The sequence below is a fragment of the Dipteris shenzhenensis genome, chromosome 19, assembly GCF_047967505.1.
Source record: "Dipteris shenzhenensis isolate YYH24624 ecotype China chromosome 19, Dip_SZ_1.0, whole genome shotgun sequence".
NCBI classification, from domain to species: domain Eukaryota; kingdom Viridiplantae; phylum Streptophyta; class Polypodiopsida; order Gleicheniales; family Dipteridaceae; genus Dipteris; species Dipteris shenzhenensis.
The window spans coordinates 11232515-11252635 of NC_141614.1; the positions used below are offsets into that span (position 1 = coordinate 11232515).

The 20121-nt window shown below is 40.7% G+C and overlaps 1 protein-coding gene across 1 annotated transcript; it reads left to right on the forward strand.

Moving 5' to 3' along the window:
- The first annotated feature begins 18753 nt into the window (after positions 1-18753).
- LOC147890067 (uncharacterized) lies at positions 18754-19722 on the forward strand. The gene is made up of 2 exons (XM_087390728.1): positions 18754-19144; positions 19288-19722. The coding sequence occupies exons 1-2, from the start codon at positions 18874-18876 to the stop codon at positions 19599-19601; spliced, it is 585 nt and encodes a 194-aa protein (XP_087246854.1). The 5' UTR covers positions 18754-18873; the 3' UTR covers positions 19602-19722.
- The last annotated feature ends 399 nt before the right edge of the window (positions 19723-20121 follow it).

The following is a 20121-nucleotide window of genomic DNA, read 5'->3' on the forward strand; positions in this document are numbered from 1 at the left end:
GCTCCGATGCCTCGCATGGCAGGGAGGTGTGAGGGGCAGCCGCCTCTCCCCTCCTCGCCCCTCCCCTCCCCTCTCGCCCCTCTCGCCTCCCCGCCCCCTCCGATGCCTCCTCCGGCAGGGAGGGGGCGAGGAGGTGCAAGGGGCGGGGAGGGGAGGCGAGAGGGGGGGAGGGCGGGAAGGCGGACGGGAGGGGCGGGGAGGGGAGATGGGCGAGGAGGGGAGGAGAGGGGAGAGGGGAGGGGAGGGGAGGGGAGGAGGGGAGGCAAGAGGGGAGGGAGCAAGGACGACGAGAGGGGCGGGGAGGGGAGACGGGCGAGGAGGAGAGGGGCAGGGAGGGGAGATGGGAGGGGAGGGGAGAGACGAGGAGAGGGGAGGGGCAGGCAGATGGGAGGGTAGGGGAGGGGAGGGCGGGGGACTAACCGAGACAGGAGGAGAGGGGAGAGACGGAGAGGCAGGAGGAGAGGGGAGGGGCGAGCAGATGGGAGAGGAGGGGAGGGGAGGGCGGGGGATTAACCCCCAACCTGTTGCGCACGCAACAAGTTGGGGGGGTAATCCCCTCCTCTCCTTAAGTGGGGGTCCTTCGGGGCTCCCAAAAAAAACTTAAAAAAGAAATTTAATTAATTTAATTTTTAAAAAATAAATAAAATTAAATAAATTAAATTTAATTTAAAATATATAAATAATTAATTAAAACAAAATAAAAAAATTTTTAAAATAAAAAAAATTAATTAATTAATTTAATTTAAAAATTAAAATTCAATACATTTTAAAAAATTTTAATTTTTTTTAGAAAAAATAAATTAAATTTTAAATATATAGATATATAAATAAAATAAATTTAAATGAATAAAATAAAAATTTTTAAAAATTAAACAAATAAATTTTTAGAAAAATTAAATTAAATTTTTTTATCTATGTTTATAAAATATTTTGGATTAAATTATTTATGTAAAAAAATATTAGATTAAAAAATAGTATCTAGAAATATTTAAAAAATATTTTTAAAAATATATTTAAACTTGTAAATTTTTAATTAATTTTTAATTTGTAATATTTAAATATTTAATTAACAATTTTTTTAATATTTTGAGTTTGAAAATCATTGTTATTCTCATTTTTTGTTTTTGATTGCTTTGCAGAAAACTATGGCTTTGAGTTTTGGTTCCAAGGTGTCTTTCAAATATCTTGAACATGCTTGGTATTTTATGGAGCGCAAATCAAAGTATTTTCTGGTGATCATTGCCAAGAAAACATTTTTACCCCTTCTTTAAGGGCCCGTATCTTAGTCATCTGAAGACCAAATCGCACCCAGCTTGATGCCAAGACTCATGCATGCACAGTTAAATCTCAAATGATAATTTTCAAGTCTACCATCGTTTTTAGTCTCGGTAATTGCCATTACATAGGCACTGATTTTGATCTATCGATTGCATATTTTTTTGCCATTATCGGGCTACAAAGGTTGAAATCAATCGCAGATTTCAAAGTTAAATGCACTCACTTGAAGGATACACTTAAGCATTGTGTATGCACCTCAGATCTGGATGAAGACTAGCACCTACATACTTTTGCTAGCTTTCTTCAGCCCTTGATGCTCTCCAAGAATTCAACCTCTCACTATCGACAAGCAACATGGAGGACCTAAAAGTTGAAGAAGAAATAGGTAATGATGATCTGCATCCTACAGATCACCTTGGTGAACAAGGCAACCGTAACCACAACAACAATGGCAGATGACACTTTGGTGAATTGGAAATGCCAAAGTACAATGGACGAGGAGATCCCATCAGGTTCCTTCAAGTCTTCGACACAACATGTTGTGCTAGAGGCGATCAGTCAAATGAAACCAAAGCCGCCTGGTTCTCGATGGCCCTAACCAATGAGGCTTCGGAATGGTACCTCAACCTTCTCGTAGAGGAAAGAGCCACATGGGCACTGCTATCTGAGCAGTTCAAAAGAAGATTCCAAACAGAAAGGCTGTAAGATGACCCCGCATTACAACTAGGCAATATAGATATGCGCAATAAAGAAAAGGTCAGAACATACTTAGGAAGAATGAAAAGATTAATAGAGCAAAGTGTGATCCCCGTCCAGACGACAAGTACCTCATAGCATGGTTTATCTCTATCCTGAAAAAATCCATTCTCAAGGACATGAAAAAAGTTAGCAACTATGCCCATGTCAGCAACGCTCATGAAGCTACAATTGACATTGAGGATGACATGACCGATTCTAACAGTGACAGTGATGGCTATAAATCAAGTCATCGCGACAAGAAATCTTCGAAGAACGGAAGTATTTCCAACAAAGATTGCACCACCGAGGACAGAGTGGAAGCCATTGCCCTAAGAGTAAAAGATGAAATGATGCATGCCATCGAGCAAAAGCTGCGTGTCTCTCAGCCACCACAGTACACACGAAAAGAAAATGTTTGGTGCCCACACTGTATGGCCAACCATACAACCAATGAATGCCCAATCCTCAGGAACAAACTAAACCTACCAAAAGTGTCTTAGCCCCCATAGTTATGGTGTTCGATTTGCAAAGTTGCAAGGCATGATGTAAATACTTATTTCTACAATATGAGGGTAGCACAACCCCGGCCCCGACAATACTAATAGCCACCAATCCCAATGTACAAACAACCAGCACTGGCACCTAATACAAAAGTGCCACATCTCAACCCACTCTCGATGAGAACACAAGTGCCTCAACTAATGAGGAATCCCAATCCTCCACAATATCCATGGGCTCCCAATCTTGCTCCAATAGTTCCGGTGCAACAACTCCAACCTGAAGAGCTGGAATCTCACTATATGAGAATGAAACAGAATGCCCTATGTACTACATGGATGGTGCTCAAGGACTCATCTCGGTGTATGCTGATCAAGTAAGGCCCACCACATATCAAACACCCATCAACTAGTTTGGTTATGGAGAAAACTACCGTATAGCAAAATGCCCATACAAGAATAACCCCATTACATTCCAACCTATGTGTAGGGAATGCGGAGTTTCAAGGGATGGATCGAATAACCCCAATTCCCCTACAATGTGGGAGAGTTTCAAGGGATGGATCGAATCTTCACAATACTTCCCCCCACCTAAAGAAGAGGAAGAGGTTATTTCCGTAAAATTCGGTGCTAGGGATGACATAAAAAATGTAACCATCCTGCTGGAGCATAAAGCCTTTGGCCAATACCTAACAATAGTGGACGGCGGAGTCAGAGTAAACATTCTAGCAAGAGAGCTATATGAAGAATGGGGATTACCTCTGATGCAAAAGGCCACATTTAACATCTACCTAGTTGACCACACGAAAATGAAGCCATTGGGTATAGTTGACAATGTGTCAACAAAAATTGCTGGAGTAAGGTTCACTCTCCAGTTTACTATCTTGGATCTTCCCAAGGGAGCCACAGCATACCATATATTGTTGGGAAGAGCATGGCTTCGAGAAGCATCTGTCCTCCATGATTGGGGCACTGATAGAATCACTATCCAAAATAGAGAAACCGTTGTCAAGACAAATCTAGGAACAAGGGAAATCAAACCCACTATTCCTAGAAATGATGAAGACACTTCCTCCACTACAACCACCAGTCATGCATCCCCTATACCTACCAATGTACTAAAGCCCATAAAATGGGATACACAAAGTGACATCAATAATTGGATACAGGCGTTGGCTACAATAGATAATTGTAAAACAACACATCCAATGTTGCTAGATGTGGATGCCCAAATGATACAACTAGAAGCACCAATCTGGGATGATCAATCAGAAGTAGTGGAAATGCTAGTCGTCATGGCAAGCATCAAGTGGGACAGTGACCCTGAAGAGGCCATCATAGAAGGCTACGGTGTAGACATTGATTGGGATATAGAAACAGATGCTGATAATGCCACCTTGGAAGGCCAAGTATTTCACAATGGCTTGGCAATCCTACAGGCACTCATGGCCATAGAATACCCCAAGATCGACCCTCCAGCACTAGCCAAAGGCAATCAGTCCAAGAAAAAGGAGGGTGTACAATGCCAAAAATCCAAGATTGAGCACTTCAACCAATTTGAAAGAATGCAGACCAAAGTGGTAGAATTGTACTTAACTAAGCCCACAAAAGCACCTGAGTCCCCAAAATTTTGAATGGGATCTTAAAGGGCTTGAAGGTGTTTGTATGGCCGAAGAACTACTCCTTGGGAGTGCGACTCCTATTGAAAATCCATCACTGGTCTCACAAAGCAAAAAGCTTGGAAAGTTCAAACCCAATGTGAGAATGAAGAGAGAAATGGTGAATAGTAACAAAAAAGCAGAACAAGGGAACACAAGTGAATTGGACCAAATATCTTCCAGTGGAGCTAACAGCCAAGCAAGCACCTCAAAGTACCATGAAGGCCTAAGGGAATTTCCCGATTACTTCAAAAACTACACTAGGGGAGAAGCAACAATAGCAATGCCTAGGCTAGTCAGAGAATCAGAGCTCATAAAAACAGAGAATATTGAGGATACCCCAGATTATGAAAGACTAGCCAAGACAAGGAAACTAAATCTTGCCTTGGACGAAGAAGAAGAAAAGCTTGTATACATCAGCAGCAGCGAACAACTCACTCTAGAAGAAGAAAAATAATTGAAAGCATTGCTAATGGAATATAAAGATTGCATGGCTTGGTCCTACAAAGAAATGAAAGGGATTTCCCCAAAATTTGCAGTACATACCATATCAATAAGGGAAGCATCCAAACCAAAGGTATGCGGACCTTACATGACAAATCCCAAGTATGGCACCCATGTCTATGAAGAACTAGAAAAATTATTGGATGCTAGTTTCATTTATGAGATCGAGCATACCGATTAGGTGTCACCAATTGTGATTGTTCCTAAGAAAAAAAAGAAGCTCAGAATATGTGTGAATCTCAATAATGTCAATGCAGCAACAATCAGATATTATTATCCCCTACCATTGACTGAAACAGTTTTAGAAAGGGTAGCAGGATATGAAGTGTATAGCTTCTTGGATGGGTTGAATGGGTACAACCAAGTACAAATTGCACCTCAAGATCAAGCAAAGACAGTGTTTACCACAGAATGGGGCATTTTTGCATATAGAGTCATGCCATTCAGCTTATGCAATGCCCCATCTACTTTTCAAAGGGTAGTGTACACTGCCTTCAAGGAATTTCTCAACAAGTTCCTACAAGTCTTCCTCGACGACTTGTGCGTACACTTAGAAAAAAAGGATCACTTGAAATGCCTTGAAGATGTGCTAAAAAAATGTAGGGAGTATGGAATCTCTTTAAATCCTCTAAAATGCCAATTCCTGGTCACACACGAAGTAGTCTTGGGACACAGTCTCTCGACATGGGATTGCAACAATTGACATGGACAAAATAAAGATCATCATGGAACTTTCCCCCCCACTAAATGCCAAGGGAGTCCAAGTCTTCATGGGGCATGCTGGATACTATAGAAGGTTTATACTGAGGTATGCCATGATTGCAAGGCCCCTATATAAGCTCCTAGTCAACTTCATTTGGATAGATGAATGCAAACAAGCATTCGAAAATCTCGAGTGGATATTGATCACAACCCCTATTCTAATGGCACCGAATTGGGACGTAGAATTTCATTTACATACTGACGGCTCCAATTATGCAGTAAGGAGTGTGTTATGTCAACCTAGAAAACACAACAAAGACTACCCAGTATACTTTGCAAGCAAACAGCTGAATGATGCGAAGGTGAATTACACCACAATAGAAAGAGAAGCCTTTGCAATGATCTACAGTGTGAAGAAATTTCAACACTATCTATTAGCTACTGACTTTATCTTCTACAAGAATTCAATTTCAAAATCGTGGTGAGAAAAGGAGCTCAACATTTCATTGCCAATCACATGTCACGATTGAGGATAGGAGAAGAGCCGGAAGGAATAGAAGATGACCTACTAGATGCCACATTATTTCAAATATACGTTGTGCCTAATTGGTGTGCAGACATCATTGGATACTTAATGGCAAAAAGACCACCTCTTGAAATGAAAGCCGTGGATGCTAGGAAACTAATTCTAAAAGCTACACCCTATCAATTCATTGTAGGGCAATTGTACAAGATGGTCAAGGTAGGTTTCCATGCCAATCCTCAATGAAGCCCATGAAGGCATTCCAAGTGGACATTTCCAAGGGGAAGCAACAGTAAGAAAATTCCTTCTCGCAGGATACTGGTGGCCAACCTTTGGTCAGACGCCTATGAATATGTCAAAAGTTGTGATGTATGCCAACGAACTACTAAACCACAACACAAAGACTTCAATTCCCTAATAGCACTCGTTGCACAAAAATCGAGGGATTGATTTTATGGGTCCCATCCATCCAATAGCAAAGGGAACATAGGCACGCTACATCATTGTGGCCACTAATTTACCAAATGGGCTAAAGCTAAAGCAGTCAAAAAGGCAAATGCCAGAAGCATAGCAAGGTTCTTGTATGAGAATGTGATCACGTGATTTGGATGCCCCATTGAAATTGTGTCAGATAGAGGCACACATTTTGTCAATGAGGTCATCCAAGAACTCTTGTCTGGCTTTATGGTGATCCATAGAAAGAGCACACCTTACTACCCCCAAGAAAATGGACAAGCCGAATCCACCAAGAAAATATTATGCACTGTCCTCACCAAGGTAGTAAAACCAAAGCATTCTGATTGGGCAGATAAACTAAATGCATCCTTATGGGCATACGAAACCACACTCAAGGTCAGTACAGGAATTTTTTCAATTGGTGTACGGCCTTGAAGCTATGGTCCCACTGGAATTTGTAATACCTAGTCTATGCATAGTAGTACAAGAACATATGGGAGATCATGCATCACTGAAAGAAAGACTCTACCAATTAGAGAAGCATACAAAGACCAATTTAGTTGCCTACCATGCCATGACAATAGAAAAACAAAGAAGGAAGGCATGGTTTGATAGAAACCTCAAAGACAAAGACATCAAGGAAGGTGACCTGGTTTTGTTATACAATACCAAATCCCATAAGGGAAAGCTCAAATTTCTAGGTCAAGGACCTTATAGAGTTTAAAAAATGAACCCCATCGAAGCTGTGCTTCTAGAAATACTGGAATACTAAACAAGAGCCGACTGAAGCACTATTAAATCAACATGCAAGCCATCCCAAAAATAATGAATATTTGGGGGCCCAAGTCTTCCATAGTTAGGACTAGATTGTATCACAAGCACTCACTAGTATATGTATGACTTTGCACACATAGGTAGTTTCAATTGATTTTAACCTAGGGCTCAAAGGTGATGATGACTGAGTCCTAGCTACCTTATGATTCCCTTAGCAAATTAAGCATATAGGAGGAATGCCTACCTCACTAGTCATGCATAGTGCACCCACACGTTTCGGGCACCACGAATAAATTGCACATATAAAAGCCCCAAGAGATACTTTCTTTGATCCACACACATGGCACCCTCATCACAAAAAGAGTAAAATGCATTAGCCACTCACAAAAGAAACAGGCACTCTTAGCACATGGCACTATATTGGCACTGTCAAACTGGGACCTAATTCATGTGTGCAATGCCAGGGTGAAGATAGTCCAATAAGATGGAAAAAAGGCCTACAATGCCATTGACCTTTAAAGCAACACCATGCCAAACGGCCCAAGCCTCAACCTCAACAGCCCTCCTCAAATCACCAACCCAAAGAAGGACATGATCTAGAATCACCAACCCAAAGGTAAGCACCAAAACGACCATGGCTAGTGGTTCTAGACAGTGATACTGATGAGCAAATAGATAAAAGTGGGTCATATCTCAAATTTTTACATTTTTCTAAAGAATGAAGGTGGAGAAGATGGAAATCACTACAATGATGAAGAATGGTAAGATCATGGTGGGAAATTCAAGGAAATCCTACCCAACAGTGAGGAAGGAAAAAGAAAGAAGTTTCTCACTCAAAAGAAAGAAGATGTTTGAAATCAAGGTTTTGGAGAGAAGCAGGTGAAAGGGTGCCCCAAAATGAGGGAGAGGAAAGGGAAAAATGTGGGAGATGGAAGAAAGGTATAGCCAGATGTGAGGGTTTGGATTTAAGATATCTAGTTTAAGTTTGGTTCAAAAATATGGTTTGCAATCTTGGTTACATTTCAATAACATGATTGGGAAAGTCAAGGCACTAGTCACGTGAGACTCTGAGCCATTTGAAGCTTAATGCAACAACAAGGGCTCTCTTACAAGGTGCCTTTTTTAGTCCAAATTTTTATAATGGATATTAAATGTCTTAAAATTATGTAGGTCATTAAATCTTGCTTTCTATTCTAGGCTTGTGGAATATTTCTGGGTGCTATGATATCAAGCCTCATGGTCCTTTCTACATTTTCATCGTTAGAACATGAAGCCAAGATGAATCAGTTTTGTGTGTTCTAGTGTGAGTTCTAGCCTAGTGTGTCCTATGGATGCCACATGTCACATTGGGAGCTATCACATGTGTATAGGTGTTCATGTGTGTGTGTGTGCTCTTATATAAAAGCTGTACTTGTCTAGTGTCAAATCAATCAAATATCAAGGTATAAACTTTTTGGTCTACATGTGAGTACTCTCATTCTATTCATTGCTTAGTCATTTAATTTCCAGCTCATTATGTCTGTCTTTGACTATCACTATCTCTCTCCCTAGCCTACCCCTTCTCTCTCCCTTCTCCATCATGTGCCTTCATGTGGTATTAGAGCCTCGTTTCCACTTTCCCCTTCTTCTCACTCTACCTAGAGGATGAAAGAAGCCTGCAAATGGAAGCTCCCGTCTCCTCAAAGATAGAGCTCCCTTCCAACAATCCTTAGCCTCGCCTCAGGAGCTGATGGAGCTACATCAAGGCGACTCTATAGCCTCACCATAAGCATCTCCATCAACCTTGGATGCATTGAATTTGGCTATTGTTAAGCCTATTGTATAGGCCGTGCAACCAACTGTACAGTCCGTACTGGCTTTATGTACTATTTTGTACTGGTTCCACCATACTACTGTTGCTTCTGCTGATTGTCTAACACCATACCAATATTACACTGCTGCTACTGACAGGTGCTGCACCACCATACAGATTTGCCATTTAAGAGTCCATTGATCCACCTTACTACCATACTATACCAAATTGCACCTTCGTACAGATCTGTCGTACAATTGTACGACCAGTCATACTAGCCCTCTTTTTTGCTTGTACTTTCCTACCTTAAAATGCACGTATAAACCCACTTGCATTCTTTGCTGTCTTTGCCGTCTTTGTCACATCTTTTACAGCTGCCCCTTTGCCCTCGCTTGAAGCACCATTTGCAGTTGACTACTGCCATTGACCCTACCTCTCTAAGTGTTGATACCATGGAACCTCATCCTCCTAGAGAATTCACCTCATCTCAGGAGAAAGTACTTGCCTCATTGGTGTGAGGTTGGACAACAGATTGCTCCATCACTTTGACCTCACTACTTCCACCACGGAGATCAAAGCCAAACTTGAGAATCTTCATGCTACATCTACTGGACCTGACCAACGACCTATGTCTATTGTTTTACATGACCTATCTGATGTGATAGATAATGGTTAGGAATATTTGGGTACTCTGCTAGAGGATGTTTCTTAAAAAAGAATGCAATAAATAATGTGTGTTGATCGTGCATTGCTTCTACTCTACATTCAACCCTACTAGAGCCACATTGGTCCTTCTGATTGACAACATATTCGACATTGTGTGCCCAAGCTGTTTCTCCTTTGTTTCAGGGACACCAAAATTTCTAATGTCGCCTTCTTTGTAGCTAGTTGATCTAAGTTGTGCACCCCTTTCACTTTCTATAGGCCATTTCTCAGGTTAGAGAGCATCGCCTCTTGGGCATGTATCTCACGAGGTGTTGGTAGGGTTGTTACTCTATGAACTTTAGGGTGCAGGCTAAAGTTTGTAAAGACTCGAGACTGGTAATCACCTGAATGGCCTGATGTTGCTACTTCAAATTCTCCCACCAATCATGACACCACAACTCATGTTCGTCGCTCTGATAGCAATGATCGAACGCGTGCATCTACAACCGCTTCTTGCTGCTTCTCTGCAAGGAGTCTTCTTTCTTCTCATTGTTTCTCCCTTTGCAGATGTTGCAAAAGTGTCTTCCGTTGCCGATTCAATACCATGCCAGTGCTTTCCTCGACCTGCACTCTATTCCTTATGCCTTGACCTAGCTTTTTGGCTTTCCTGTCTCGCAGCCTCTATCTACTTCTCTTGCAAGCCATGGTGAGGTGCATGTTGCCATTGACGCCATGGCCACAATCAGTCCAAAATAGACCCAGAGAAGCTAGCTAGTGAGGCAAGCAAAGGATAGACAACTTACCTGAAAGAAGACAATGGCAAACCAAAGTCTCTGCAAGGTCATGTCAAGGTGTGTGTGGGCTGCAGGGGGCGGGGGCAGGTTGCCGGTACTTAATCTTCCAAAATTTAATGGGCGAGAGGTGTGAAAATTCAAAATTCATAGGAGTATAAAAATTTCAACTACCAGTTTTTCCCCCTCCGACGATACACGTCAGCAAACTTGGATATCCTAAACAAGTGCAATGTGGCCTAAAATGCTTCAAAACACAAATAGGCCAAAGGGCATGCTATCAAGTTTGATGCTATGTATTATTAAATGAAATGACCTTTGGCATGCTTATGAGCCATATAGCAAGCAAGTGCATAGAAAAAGAAACAATTCAAAATTGTAAATAGTATTGGACTTATTGAAATATCTTTGCACTGCACAAATTGCAATTTTTCAACTTCTTCCATTTTAGGGTGAATGAGTTCTAGGATGTTGGTGCATTGGGCTTCTAGACCTTTGAGTTCTTCATGCATCCATGCTATAGCGTGAGTCTCTTAGCATGTTGATTCTCAAGCCATGAGAGCGCTTGGATCAACCTCTGAACACGCTTAGACTTTAGCGTCTAAGTTGGCATGGGAGCAATGTCTAGTTCAGGCATTGCACAATTTAGTAGTCCTATCACTGTCATGTTCTATCCTTGGTTCTATTCCCCAGTAGTCTCTCACCTTGCCTTCATGGGGGGGTGTTAGAACATGAAGCCAAGATGAGTTAGTTTGGTGTGTTCTAATGTGAGTTCTAGTCTAGTGTGTCCTATGGATGCCACGTGTCACATTGAGAGTTATCCCATATGCATATGCATTCATATGTATGTGTGTGCTCTTCTATCATAGTTGTACTTCTCTAGTGTCAAATCAATCAAGTATTAAGGTACAAGCTCTTTAGTCTACATGTAGTACTCTCATTTTGTTCATTGCTTAGTCATTTCATTTCCAGTTCATTATGTCTCTCTTTGAGAGTATCACTATCTCTCTCCCTAGCCTACCCTTTCTCTCTCCCTTCTCCACCATGTGCCTTCAGTCATGCTCTGGCATATTTTGCGACACTTTTACAGACAAAAATTCATTTGTAGGCTAGAGGCACATTATTAATGTGTAAGTCTTCTATGTCACTTTAGTAGTATAGATCTCTCTCTATTCATTGTTTTACAGAAACACATTACCATAGCTATTGAAATTGCTCAGACTCTTTATTGGTGCCATTATGTTCCATATGAACCAATCTTCACATTTTAACTTCTTGACCAATGGATGTTAGTCGAGTGCCTAGTAAGATAGTATAGACATATCTTTGTGTATAATTCTATTAGCATTATTGAAACAAATTTCATTTCTTTGATAAATGAGATCTTTGACATTGAAGTTGATCAAATTCACTATTAGTGGCCAAACTTTGATCCCAAGAGGGTGATAAAAAATGATGATTTGGTAGCTTGGGGGTCACATGCTGTGTGCAAAGGTGTTCTTGTGTGGCATTGCTAATGTGGCACCTTGTGCTCACATGCATAGGCTAGGTGTGCCTAACAAGGGCTGTGTGCTGACATGGCCATGATGATGTAGCATTGCCACATAGACTGTACATGCTAACACGGCACTAGTGACTGTGCACTGATGTGACTGTGGGCTATTGATGACTTGGCATGACACATGGCTAGGTGATGTGGCACTATGGGTACCATTGTTGACGTGGCACATGAGGCTCGGTGCTAACATGGCTACAAGCTGACATGGCAGAAGGCATCAAGGTGCTGACGTGACTGAGTGACTTGTCAATGCTTACGTGGCAATTGTTTGACATGGCAAAAATGCCATGTGGCTGGTAGGATAGTCAATCTGTGTGATGTGGCCATGGTGCTAATGTGGGAGATAAGTTGCCAGGTGGCAACCACTCACCGTGTAGTGGATAAGATGCCATGATAGGCAAAAGTGTGAGAGAGAGAGAGAGAGAGAGAGAGAGAGAGAGAGAGAGAGAGAGAGAGGAGTGCACACGATATAGCTACATGTACACTACATTATATTGAACATGAACATGAAGATATACATGTGAACCCCTTAGGGTTAGGATTAGGGTTAGGGTTAGGGTTAGGGTTTTTCCCTATTTCCCTATAGGTATGGTGCAATTTACACCATCCTTAACAAATTAGACCTGAACTTTGGGTCAGGTTTCCTTGATTATGATGGGATTGCATTAGATTTCCTTGATTATAATGGGATTGCATTATAATGGGTTAGGTTTCCTTGATTATAATGGGATTGCATTAGAAGTTGGCTAAGGTTGACTCAAGGTTGAGATGATGTGGTAGGGGGTCCACCATGATAGTAGCGAAAGTGAGAGAGGGAGAGAGACAAGAGTGCACATGATATAGTTACCTATACACTACGTTGTATTGAACATGAACATGAAGATATACATGTGAACCCCTTAGGGTTTGCCCCTATTGCCCTATAGGTATGGTGCAATTTACACCATCCTTAACAAATTAGACCTAAACTTTGGATTAGGTTTCCTTGATTATAATTGGATTGCAATTAGGAGTTTAGCTTGACGTTGACTCAAGGTTGAGATGATGTGGTAGGGGGTCCCCTTCGATATTCACAAAAAACCTTACATGAGTCTAAAACCTCCCAAAGTTCATGTGAGTGTTGAAACTCGTGCATAAAGTTTAAGACTTGCATTGAATATATTGTGGACTATAAATTTAGCATATATCAAAGAAGTTAGATATTGGCAATGGAGATTATAGGAAGGTTGGGACTCTTGTGAGAATTAAAACATGCATGGCTTTTTAATATGGCTCCTATGGTTAAGAATTTGTTTCATGGGATTAACTTATCCAATAATCTAGAAGCATGGAAACAATGATTAAGTTTCTCAAGTCAATTGAAGCTCAATAAATCTTAAGAATCACCATTGAAGACAGTAAGACTTTAAAGTTAGACAACATCCATCGTTGAAGCTTAATAAAGCTCAAAAAATTCACCATTGAAGGCATTAAGAATTTAAGGTTCGACAAACACCCATCGTTGCTATTAGTAAATCCTAAAAAATCAAAAAATGAATTGTCATGGCTTTTGGACAAGCTCTAAAAGATTTATGGCTTGGATCAAAGGAAGTGGTAGTCACCCAAACTCACAGTTAGCTCTATGTGGCTGTTGATAACATATGCTTGAAATATGAAGTGGTAGTCACCCAAACTCATAGTTAGATTTAATGAATAGTCTTTACATCATTGTAGCAAAGTACATCAGCCTCAAAAATAGATCATTAGCAAATACAATATGTAAGTGATGATGATAGTTCATAGATGACTTGAGCAACAATAGATGATCGTGTTAAGGTCTAGGAGACCTTATAACCTATTCAAGAAGCAAATTATTTGAATGTAAAAATGAAACAACATAAAGGCAAATCTTTGCAAATAGGAAAAATAATATTACTTCATCACATGTAATGATAGCATATTGATTACAAATAGCAATGAATATATGCTTCAAATCATAATATTAAATGAGTGCAGTTTTTTTTTTCTATCTGGCACAAAAATTGGTCGACTCAACCTTGCTTCCATCTTGCTATCTTTTCCTCTTCCTTGACCTCTATTGCATATCTTCCTCTTCCTCTTTGACATCCTTGATATCTTTGCATAGGCTATTCTCAATCATGCTTTTCCTACATATTACCACCTTTTCCACTTTCTTTTTTGCTTCTTGCTTGAGCATATTGTCTACCTATTCCATGCATAGTATCCTATCACTATCATTTGCTTCATCTGATTCATTTCCTCTATTCTTAATGCCATTTGATAACACCTTACAAGAGTATCAATCTCCAATATTAACTCCCTTTGAATAGACTATTTCAACCCATTTATGAATTTCATAGCTTGCATATATTCTCACCTTCTTGTTGAAGCTTGCATATGTTTCAGCCCATCCAAATTGATTGGTAGCTTGTATAAAAAGTCTTCACGTAGCTTTGTCACTTTGATCCCACCCTTGCCTTGGATTTTTTGTAAGGTTTACAAAGTTGCATCTAATGATCAACTAAACAATTCTTTTGTTCACCATTTTTGTAAACTCTCTCCATTGAGATACTAATGATTCAAGAGATAACCTTCTTTGTTGTTGTGCATGTTGCCACCACATGGTAGCATGTCCTTTCACTTTCAGAGTTGCAAACTAAATTCTGTCAAAATCATTTAAGTCTTTATCTTTAAAGCATTTCTCTAGCTTGAGCAATCAATTCATTAAGGTGACACATCCAAAGAACCATCATAATTTGCAATTCCCACTTTTGTATTTACCATGAGGCCTTTGCTTGCATCTTTGGGAGTTGAAGCTGAGCTAGCTTCCACATGCATCTCATGCTTCTAAAGAGCTTTTTTAATCCATTTTTGTAGCTCCTTTTTTTGGTTGTAGCCATTCATCAAGTTACTCTATGAAAGATTCACCTTCTACCTTTCTCCCATTAGGCGTGCAAACATTTCATGTATTTTCAACATGTTAGATCATTTGCCCTTTAAGTCATTTATTTGTTGCTTTTGTGTAGCCTTCTTTGGATCCATTCTTAGCTTAATATGCAAACCACAAATCCTTCAACAATCTTTAAAAAATCTAGATCTGAATGAGGCTATGACACCGATTGATGTGGAAAAAGAAAACTCTAATATCAATGGAAGAGAATAAGAAAACTAATTGTAGAAGAGAAGAAAACTTTGATACTACTTGAAGAAAACTATGATAATGATTGAAGTACAAAAGGAGATCTATAGATGCTTACACAGAACAAAAGGAGATCTATAGATGCTTACACAATAGACCACCTTATTTGCTTTATTGCCAATCTGATTCTCTTCAGTTCAAGGTTGTTATGCTTCTCAAGACAAGAAGGAAGAGTAAATGGGATGCATTGATAGATAAATTAAGTGGGGTGAGAGAAGGTACTCCCACAATTGCAATAAAGACTCTCTTAAAGGAATAAAAGTTCTTGAAAACACACAATTACTGAAACTATTCGAACTTGAAACCATTCAAGCTAGAAACTTATACAAGGATTCTCATCAATGCGATCTATTTAGCCACCCAACCATTCTCTTAGGACTCTTTCTTGAATAAAAGTTATAGCACTTCTTAGAGTAAAAAGTCTTGAAATGGAAAAATGAGCATAACTTCACAGGTCAAGCTCCATTAGTGACCAAAATTAGTGACCAAACTTTATTGAAACATTGTTCTATGATAGGCTAATATGCCTGCCAAAGCATTTCTTGAACCAAGATGCTTTTAAGAAATAGCAAGAATTGCTAGTTGTCACTCTCTTGCAATTTAAAATTTTCTCTCTCTTCAATGAAGCAAAATTCTAGTCTCAAACTTGGCATAGAGCTAAGCCATTAGCACAAGAACCTTTCTCTAAAATAGTTTTTCTCAAATGATTTTGTAGATGTAGAGAACCAATACTCATACTGTCTCATGCTCACACTAGCAATGCCTCAAATTCTCAACAAGCTCAACTGCTCACATTTCAACTCATTTAGCTCACTCTCCTCAGCCGTAGGACACTCAAACTTATTGATTTTAGGTTCTAGACTTCAACAAACAAATTCACATTTGCTCTCACTCCTTTGAGAAACACTCAACTGAGCTTCACTCCACTTGAGAAATGCTTTAAAAATCTTCAAAGCAACACAATAGAGCTATAGTTGGTGGAGAAGGTGGCGATTGCCTTCCAACACGTAAATCCTTGTGGCTCACTAAGGTTACTTGTGGCCACGTTGTTTTTGCATGTCGAAGGAATTCCACATTTTACAAGGCTATTAACCTCTCTTTACAACTATATACTCACCCAAACTAACTCCTCATTCTATATCTCACTAAATAGTGAGAAAGCCATCATTAGCAAGTCATTCTTAAAAAATCAAATGAGCTAGTGGCTGCATAAAGTAATGGGAAAGACTTTCTCTTCCAAGGTAAGCTTTTGTCATAGTTGATACTCATTTGAATTCTCTAAGTTGATCTTATCCTCAATTGTGATATGTAAACTTGGATCCATGAATTCCATGGGTATCACAACCTCCAATCCAAGTGCAAATGACATCTAACCATTGAAACCTTGTAGGATATTTAAAACACGTACGATGTGGAATGCAATTTCTCATCTAATCCTCCAGTATCTAGTGATAATCTTTTTTTATCGATGCATGATGGATCTTGTTACGGAATTATATTTCCAATATTTCTTGCTTTGGAAATTATTTTATCTGATGGCCTAGAAGATAGCCAAAAAACTCAGCCCTCTGTGAGCTCATTGTGCAGCTCTTCTTGTTCTCCTCTACCTCTTGAATGTAGGCCTCAGGGAGTGTATGTTGCTGCTCCTACTGCTCCCAAGCGTATTGGCTGCTGGATGATGAAATGAGGCCTTGGGCCTCTCCTTTTATGGCCCCCAATCAAAACTGACCGCCTTTGAAGGGGCCTCCTGGCCGACTTTGTCTATCCACTAACCTACCCCACAACTCCTCGTTTACGGGGCTGCAGGCTGCCCTTTTGGGGCTGTGTTGGCCGACTTTGGTTGGCCAACCGACCAACCTACTAGCCCTATATAAAGGGCAGGGTACTGCCTTATTTGCTTATGCAGGGGCCAGAGTCCATTGGCCAGCCCATAACCAGGCCTGGTTGGTTGGCTATACCCAGCCCAAGTAGTCTATCTACACATAGGCCAACCCTGCTGTTGCACACCTACCTTCATTGCGCCATATCCAGAGCATGTTGCAGGCCATGTGCCTGCCCACAAACCTCGCCCAATAGCTCTCCATGTAGGCTTTTGTACCACGGGATACCCTGCCATCTTGCTGCTCATCAGAATCCTCTTGCCAGGGCAGATTCAAGGCATGCTGGCCCCACCAACTCCCCTGCACAAAGGCAACATCTGTTGCAACCACTTTGATGCCTCCAGGTACATATCCAAGGATGATTTTTTTATGTCAGTTTCATTAAGAAGTGAAACTTTTATGTCGGCATCGAAAGTTTGTATGCACCAATAACATCAAAGGTTTGAACATTCACTAGGAGAAACTTGTATGCTAAAAATATTAAAAGTAGCTAAATTTTATATCTTTTCTTTCAAATTCGAAAATATATAAAATCATGCTATATTTTGTCGATATGGTGAAAATAAAAAAACTAGCTCGATAAATAAGGATACTTTCTATTGTTTCCGTCTTTCAAATGGACTTTCATTTAGAATTATTGCACTCACATGCACCACCTTTACTACATTTTCATTGCCTTTGCAAGCATTCCGTACAGTTCTTGATCAAAGGAGGTCTCCGTACAGTTTTTGATCAAAGGAGGTCTCCAAAGGAGCATCCCACGGGAGACTGGGAAAATGAGTCTCCTAGCGGGCATTTCAGGGCCAGCTTTATTTGCAAGGCACTGGTTTAGGGTTGATCTGGGCCTCTTGCAGGGATTTCTCTCAAGGGCAGGCAAGGACTAGCGAGCAGGCCACTCGTGGGAACGACGGCTCCAAAACGTGCTGAGTAAGCTGTCTGAGCATTGTGGAGCGCCGAGCATTGTCGAGCGGGAACGTCCTATTGAGATTGTCCATGTCATTACTTGGTATAGAAAATGACGTGTCGTTGCATCTACCGAACGGCCGGAATGTAGAAAGATGCCCCGGAATATGCCCTTGCTGGCCGTTTCCCTCATTCTTTCTCTTTCTTTCTTTCGTTCTTGCTTTCTTTTTTGCTCTCGAAGAAAGAAAGAAAGAACATCATGGTTCATTAATCTGTTTACTCTGCAAGCGAACTTTTGACATCAGGTAGGTCTGCGTGTGTTTTTCATCATTTTGCTACTTGATTTTCCTGATCGTTTTCGAACACAATAGGACTCTGCGCCCAGAGCATCTTGCGCGCCTCACAGCAGTAGGGGTGTGGAAGTTGGGAAATGGGCGAGCAACTCGGGTTAAAACTCAGCAAGGAGGATATATAGAAGTAAAGAAAGAGATATTAAGGTCACGGAGGGAAATCCTTAACACGCGAGGGCCTTGCAGAAGACTGTATTTCAGTGCTCTGCATGCTAGCTGACAGTTGAGGGACCCGGGGTGTGTCTATGTGTGGGTTTTGGCGCATTTGTTGTTTCAGGTGAGGACAGTGGAGCATCGCTTTTTGTCAGGTGGAGGAAAAGGACGCAGCCTGAGATGGCACTTACGTAACTTAGACATGTCTTTAGAGGAAATGATTTTAGTACTGGTCAGGGTGACTTCTCCTGCATGCAGATTGCGGCTTGTAGGAAGGTCAAGTGTTCTGACGTGATAATTGAGACTGCAACCCATGCAAATAGTCACCCTAAGGAGCTATTCATATCTCTTGGTGTAATCAAATAATCTTCTCACTGTAGTGTACTTAATGCTGATTATAAAGGATTTGGATTGGCAGATTATAAACTGATTCAGGATTTGCAGAGTCCAAGGGCAAGAATTGTTTTAGCTGATGAGTAACGAGGTGAAGGAGGAGCAGACATTTCGGGGATGCTTTGATAGAGCGTTGTTTGATTCGTTGGACAAATGCCTTGCAAAGAATCTTTATTCTGCAAACGATATTATTTTTGACAGTGGCCGTGCTGGTACTGAGGACGGCGGGCTCTTCTCTGATATTGAGCATCCTTTAGGAAACGAGATTCCAGCGACTTCCGAAAAGGAACCTACAGAGGGTTCAATTCCTATGGAGAGTCCTCCCATGGAAAGTCCCATCCCTACCCCAGGTACTCATCTATTTTGAAATTTTGGCGTGGGTGAATGGTTGTCATCTGTCAGGGCTTTGAAATCCAGGCACATTCCCACTATCGTTTTAGCATAACAGAAATTTTGGAAATGTGGATGAGATTAGATTTGATTTGTAATGCAGGTACCTGCGAAATGAAATTCAACGATGGAAACTTCACTTATATCCCATGTGAAGAGAAGCCTGCTGTTCATTCGACTCCACGGAAAAAGAGAAAACATCCCTCAATAACTCCCTCAATTGAAGAAAGCGATGACTTCAAGTCACAGTTATATTCCATGCTGGAAAGCAGTAGCCGGGTCTTGACAGCCCATGTGGAGTCGCATAATCTTAATCGTCAGTTGGATAGAAACCAGAGAAAAGAGCATGCAGAGAGCTTAGTCAGTGTCCTTGGAAAGCTTGCAGATGCTTTGGGGAAGATAGCTGAGAGGCTCTAGGAGGCAGATTCAAAAACGCATGTAGATTGGGAGTTTACAAATCCTCCCTTTGTATTGCTTTGACTATGACTTAAAGCCCACGGGCTTAGTTTTAGAAATGTCAAGTTCTTGATTGTTTCAACTGTGTTGTGTTTTTTAATTAATGCTAGGTGTCCTTAGCTGAAGGAAGGCTACATGTCTTAGTGTAGGGCAAACAAGAATCCTATTTTTATGTTCCGTTTTCAGATATTGTCTATATTCTGGAGTTGTTCTTACCTTAAGATGTGCAGATTTAGACCAGTAATTTTTGTAATCCCCATTGTTAATTAGGCTCTGGACAGCAATGACCCTTTGTTAGCATGAGTTTTAGGCTGCTATCTATTCTATTGCTCATGCTAGCTGTTCTGATGGCTTTTACAAAAAACTTGATTTTTTTGTCAACACTTAGGGCTTAGTGCTGGGGGCACATTTCTTTTGCTGCCACGCTTCTACTTACACAGCTCAGAGTTTGATATTCTCGCTTTTGCACAGAACAGATAAA

Bases quoted from the DNA above. Each gene is read 5' to 3' on its own strand.
- LOC147890067 (XM_087390728.1), top strand. From the start codon at position 18,874: ATGAGTAACGAGGTGAAGGAGGAGCAGACATTTCGGGGATGCTTTGAT. The intron at 19,145-19,287 runs GTACTCATCTAT...TTTGTAATGCAG, and splicing joins AAGTCCCATCCCTACCCCAG to GTACCTGCGAAATGAAATTC.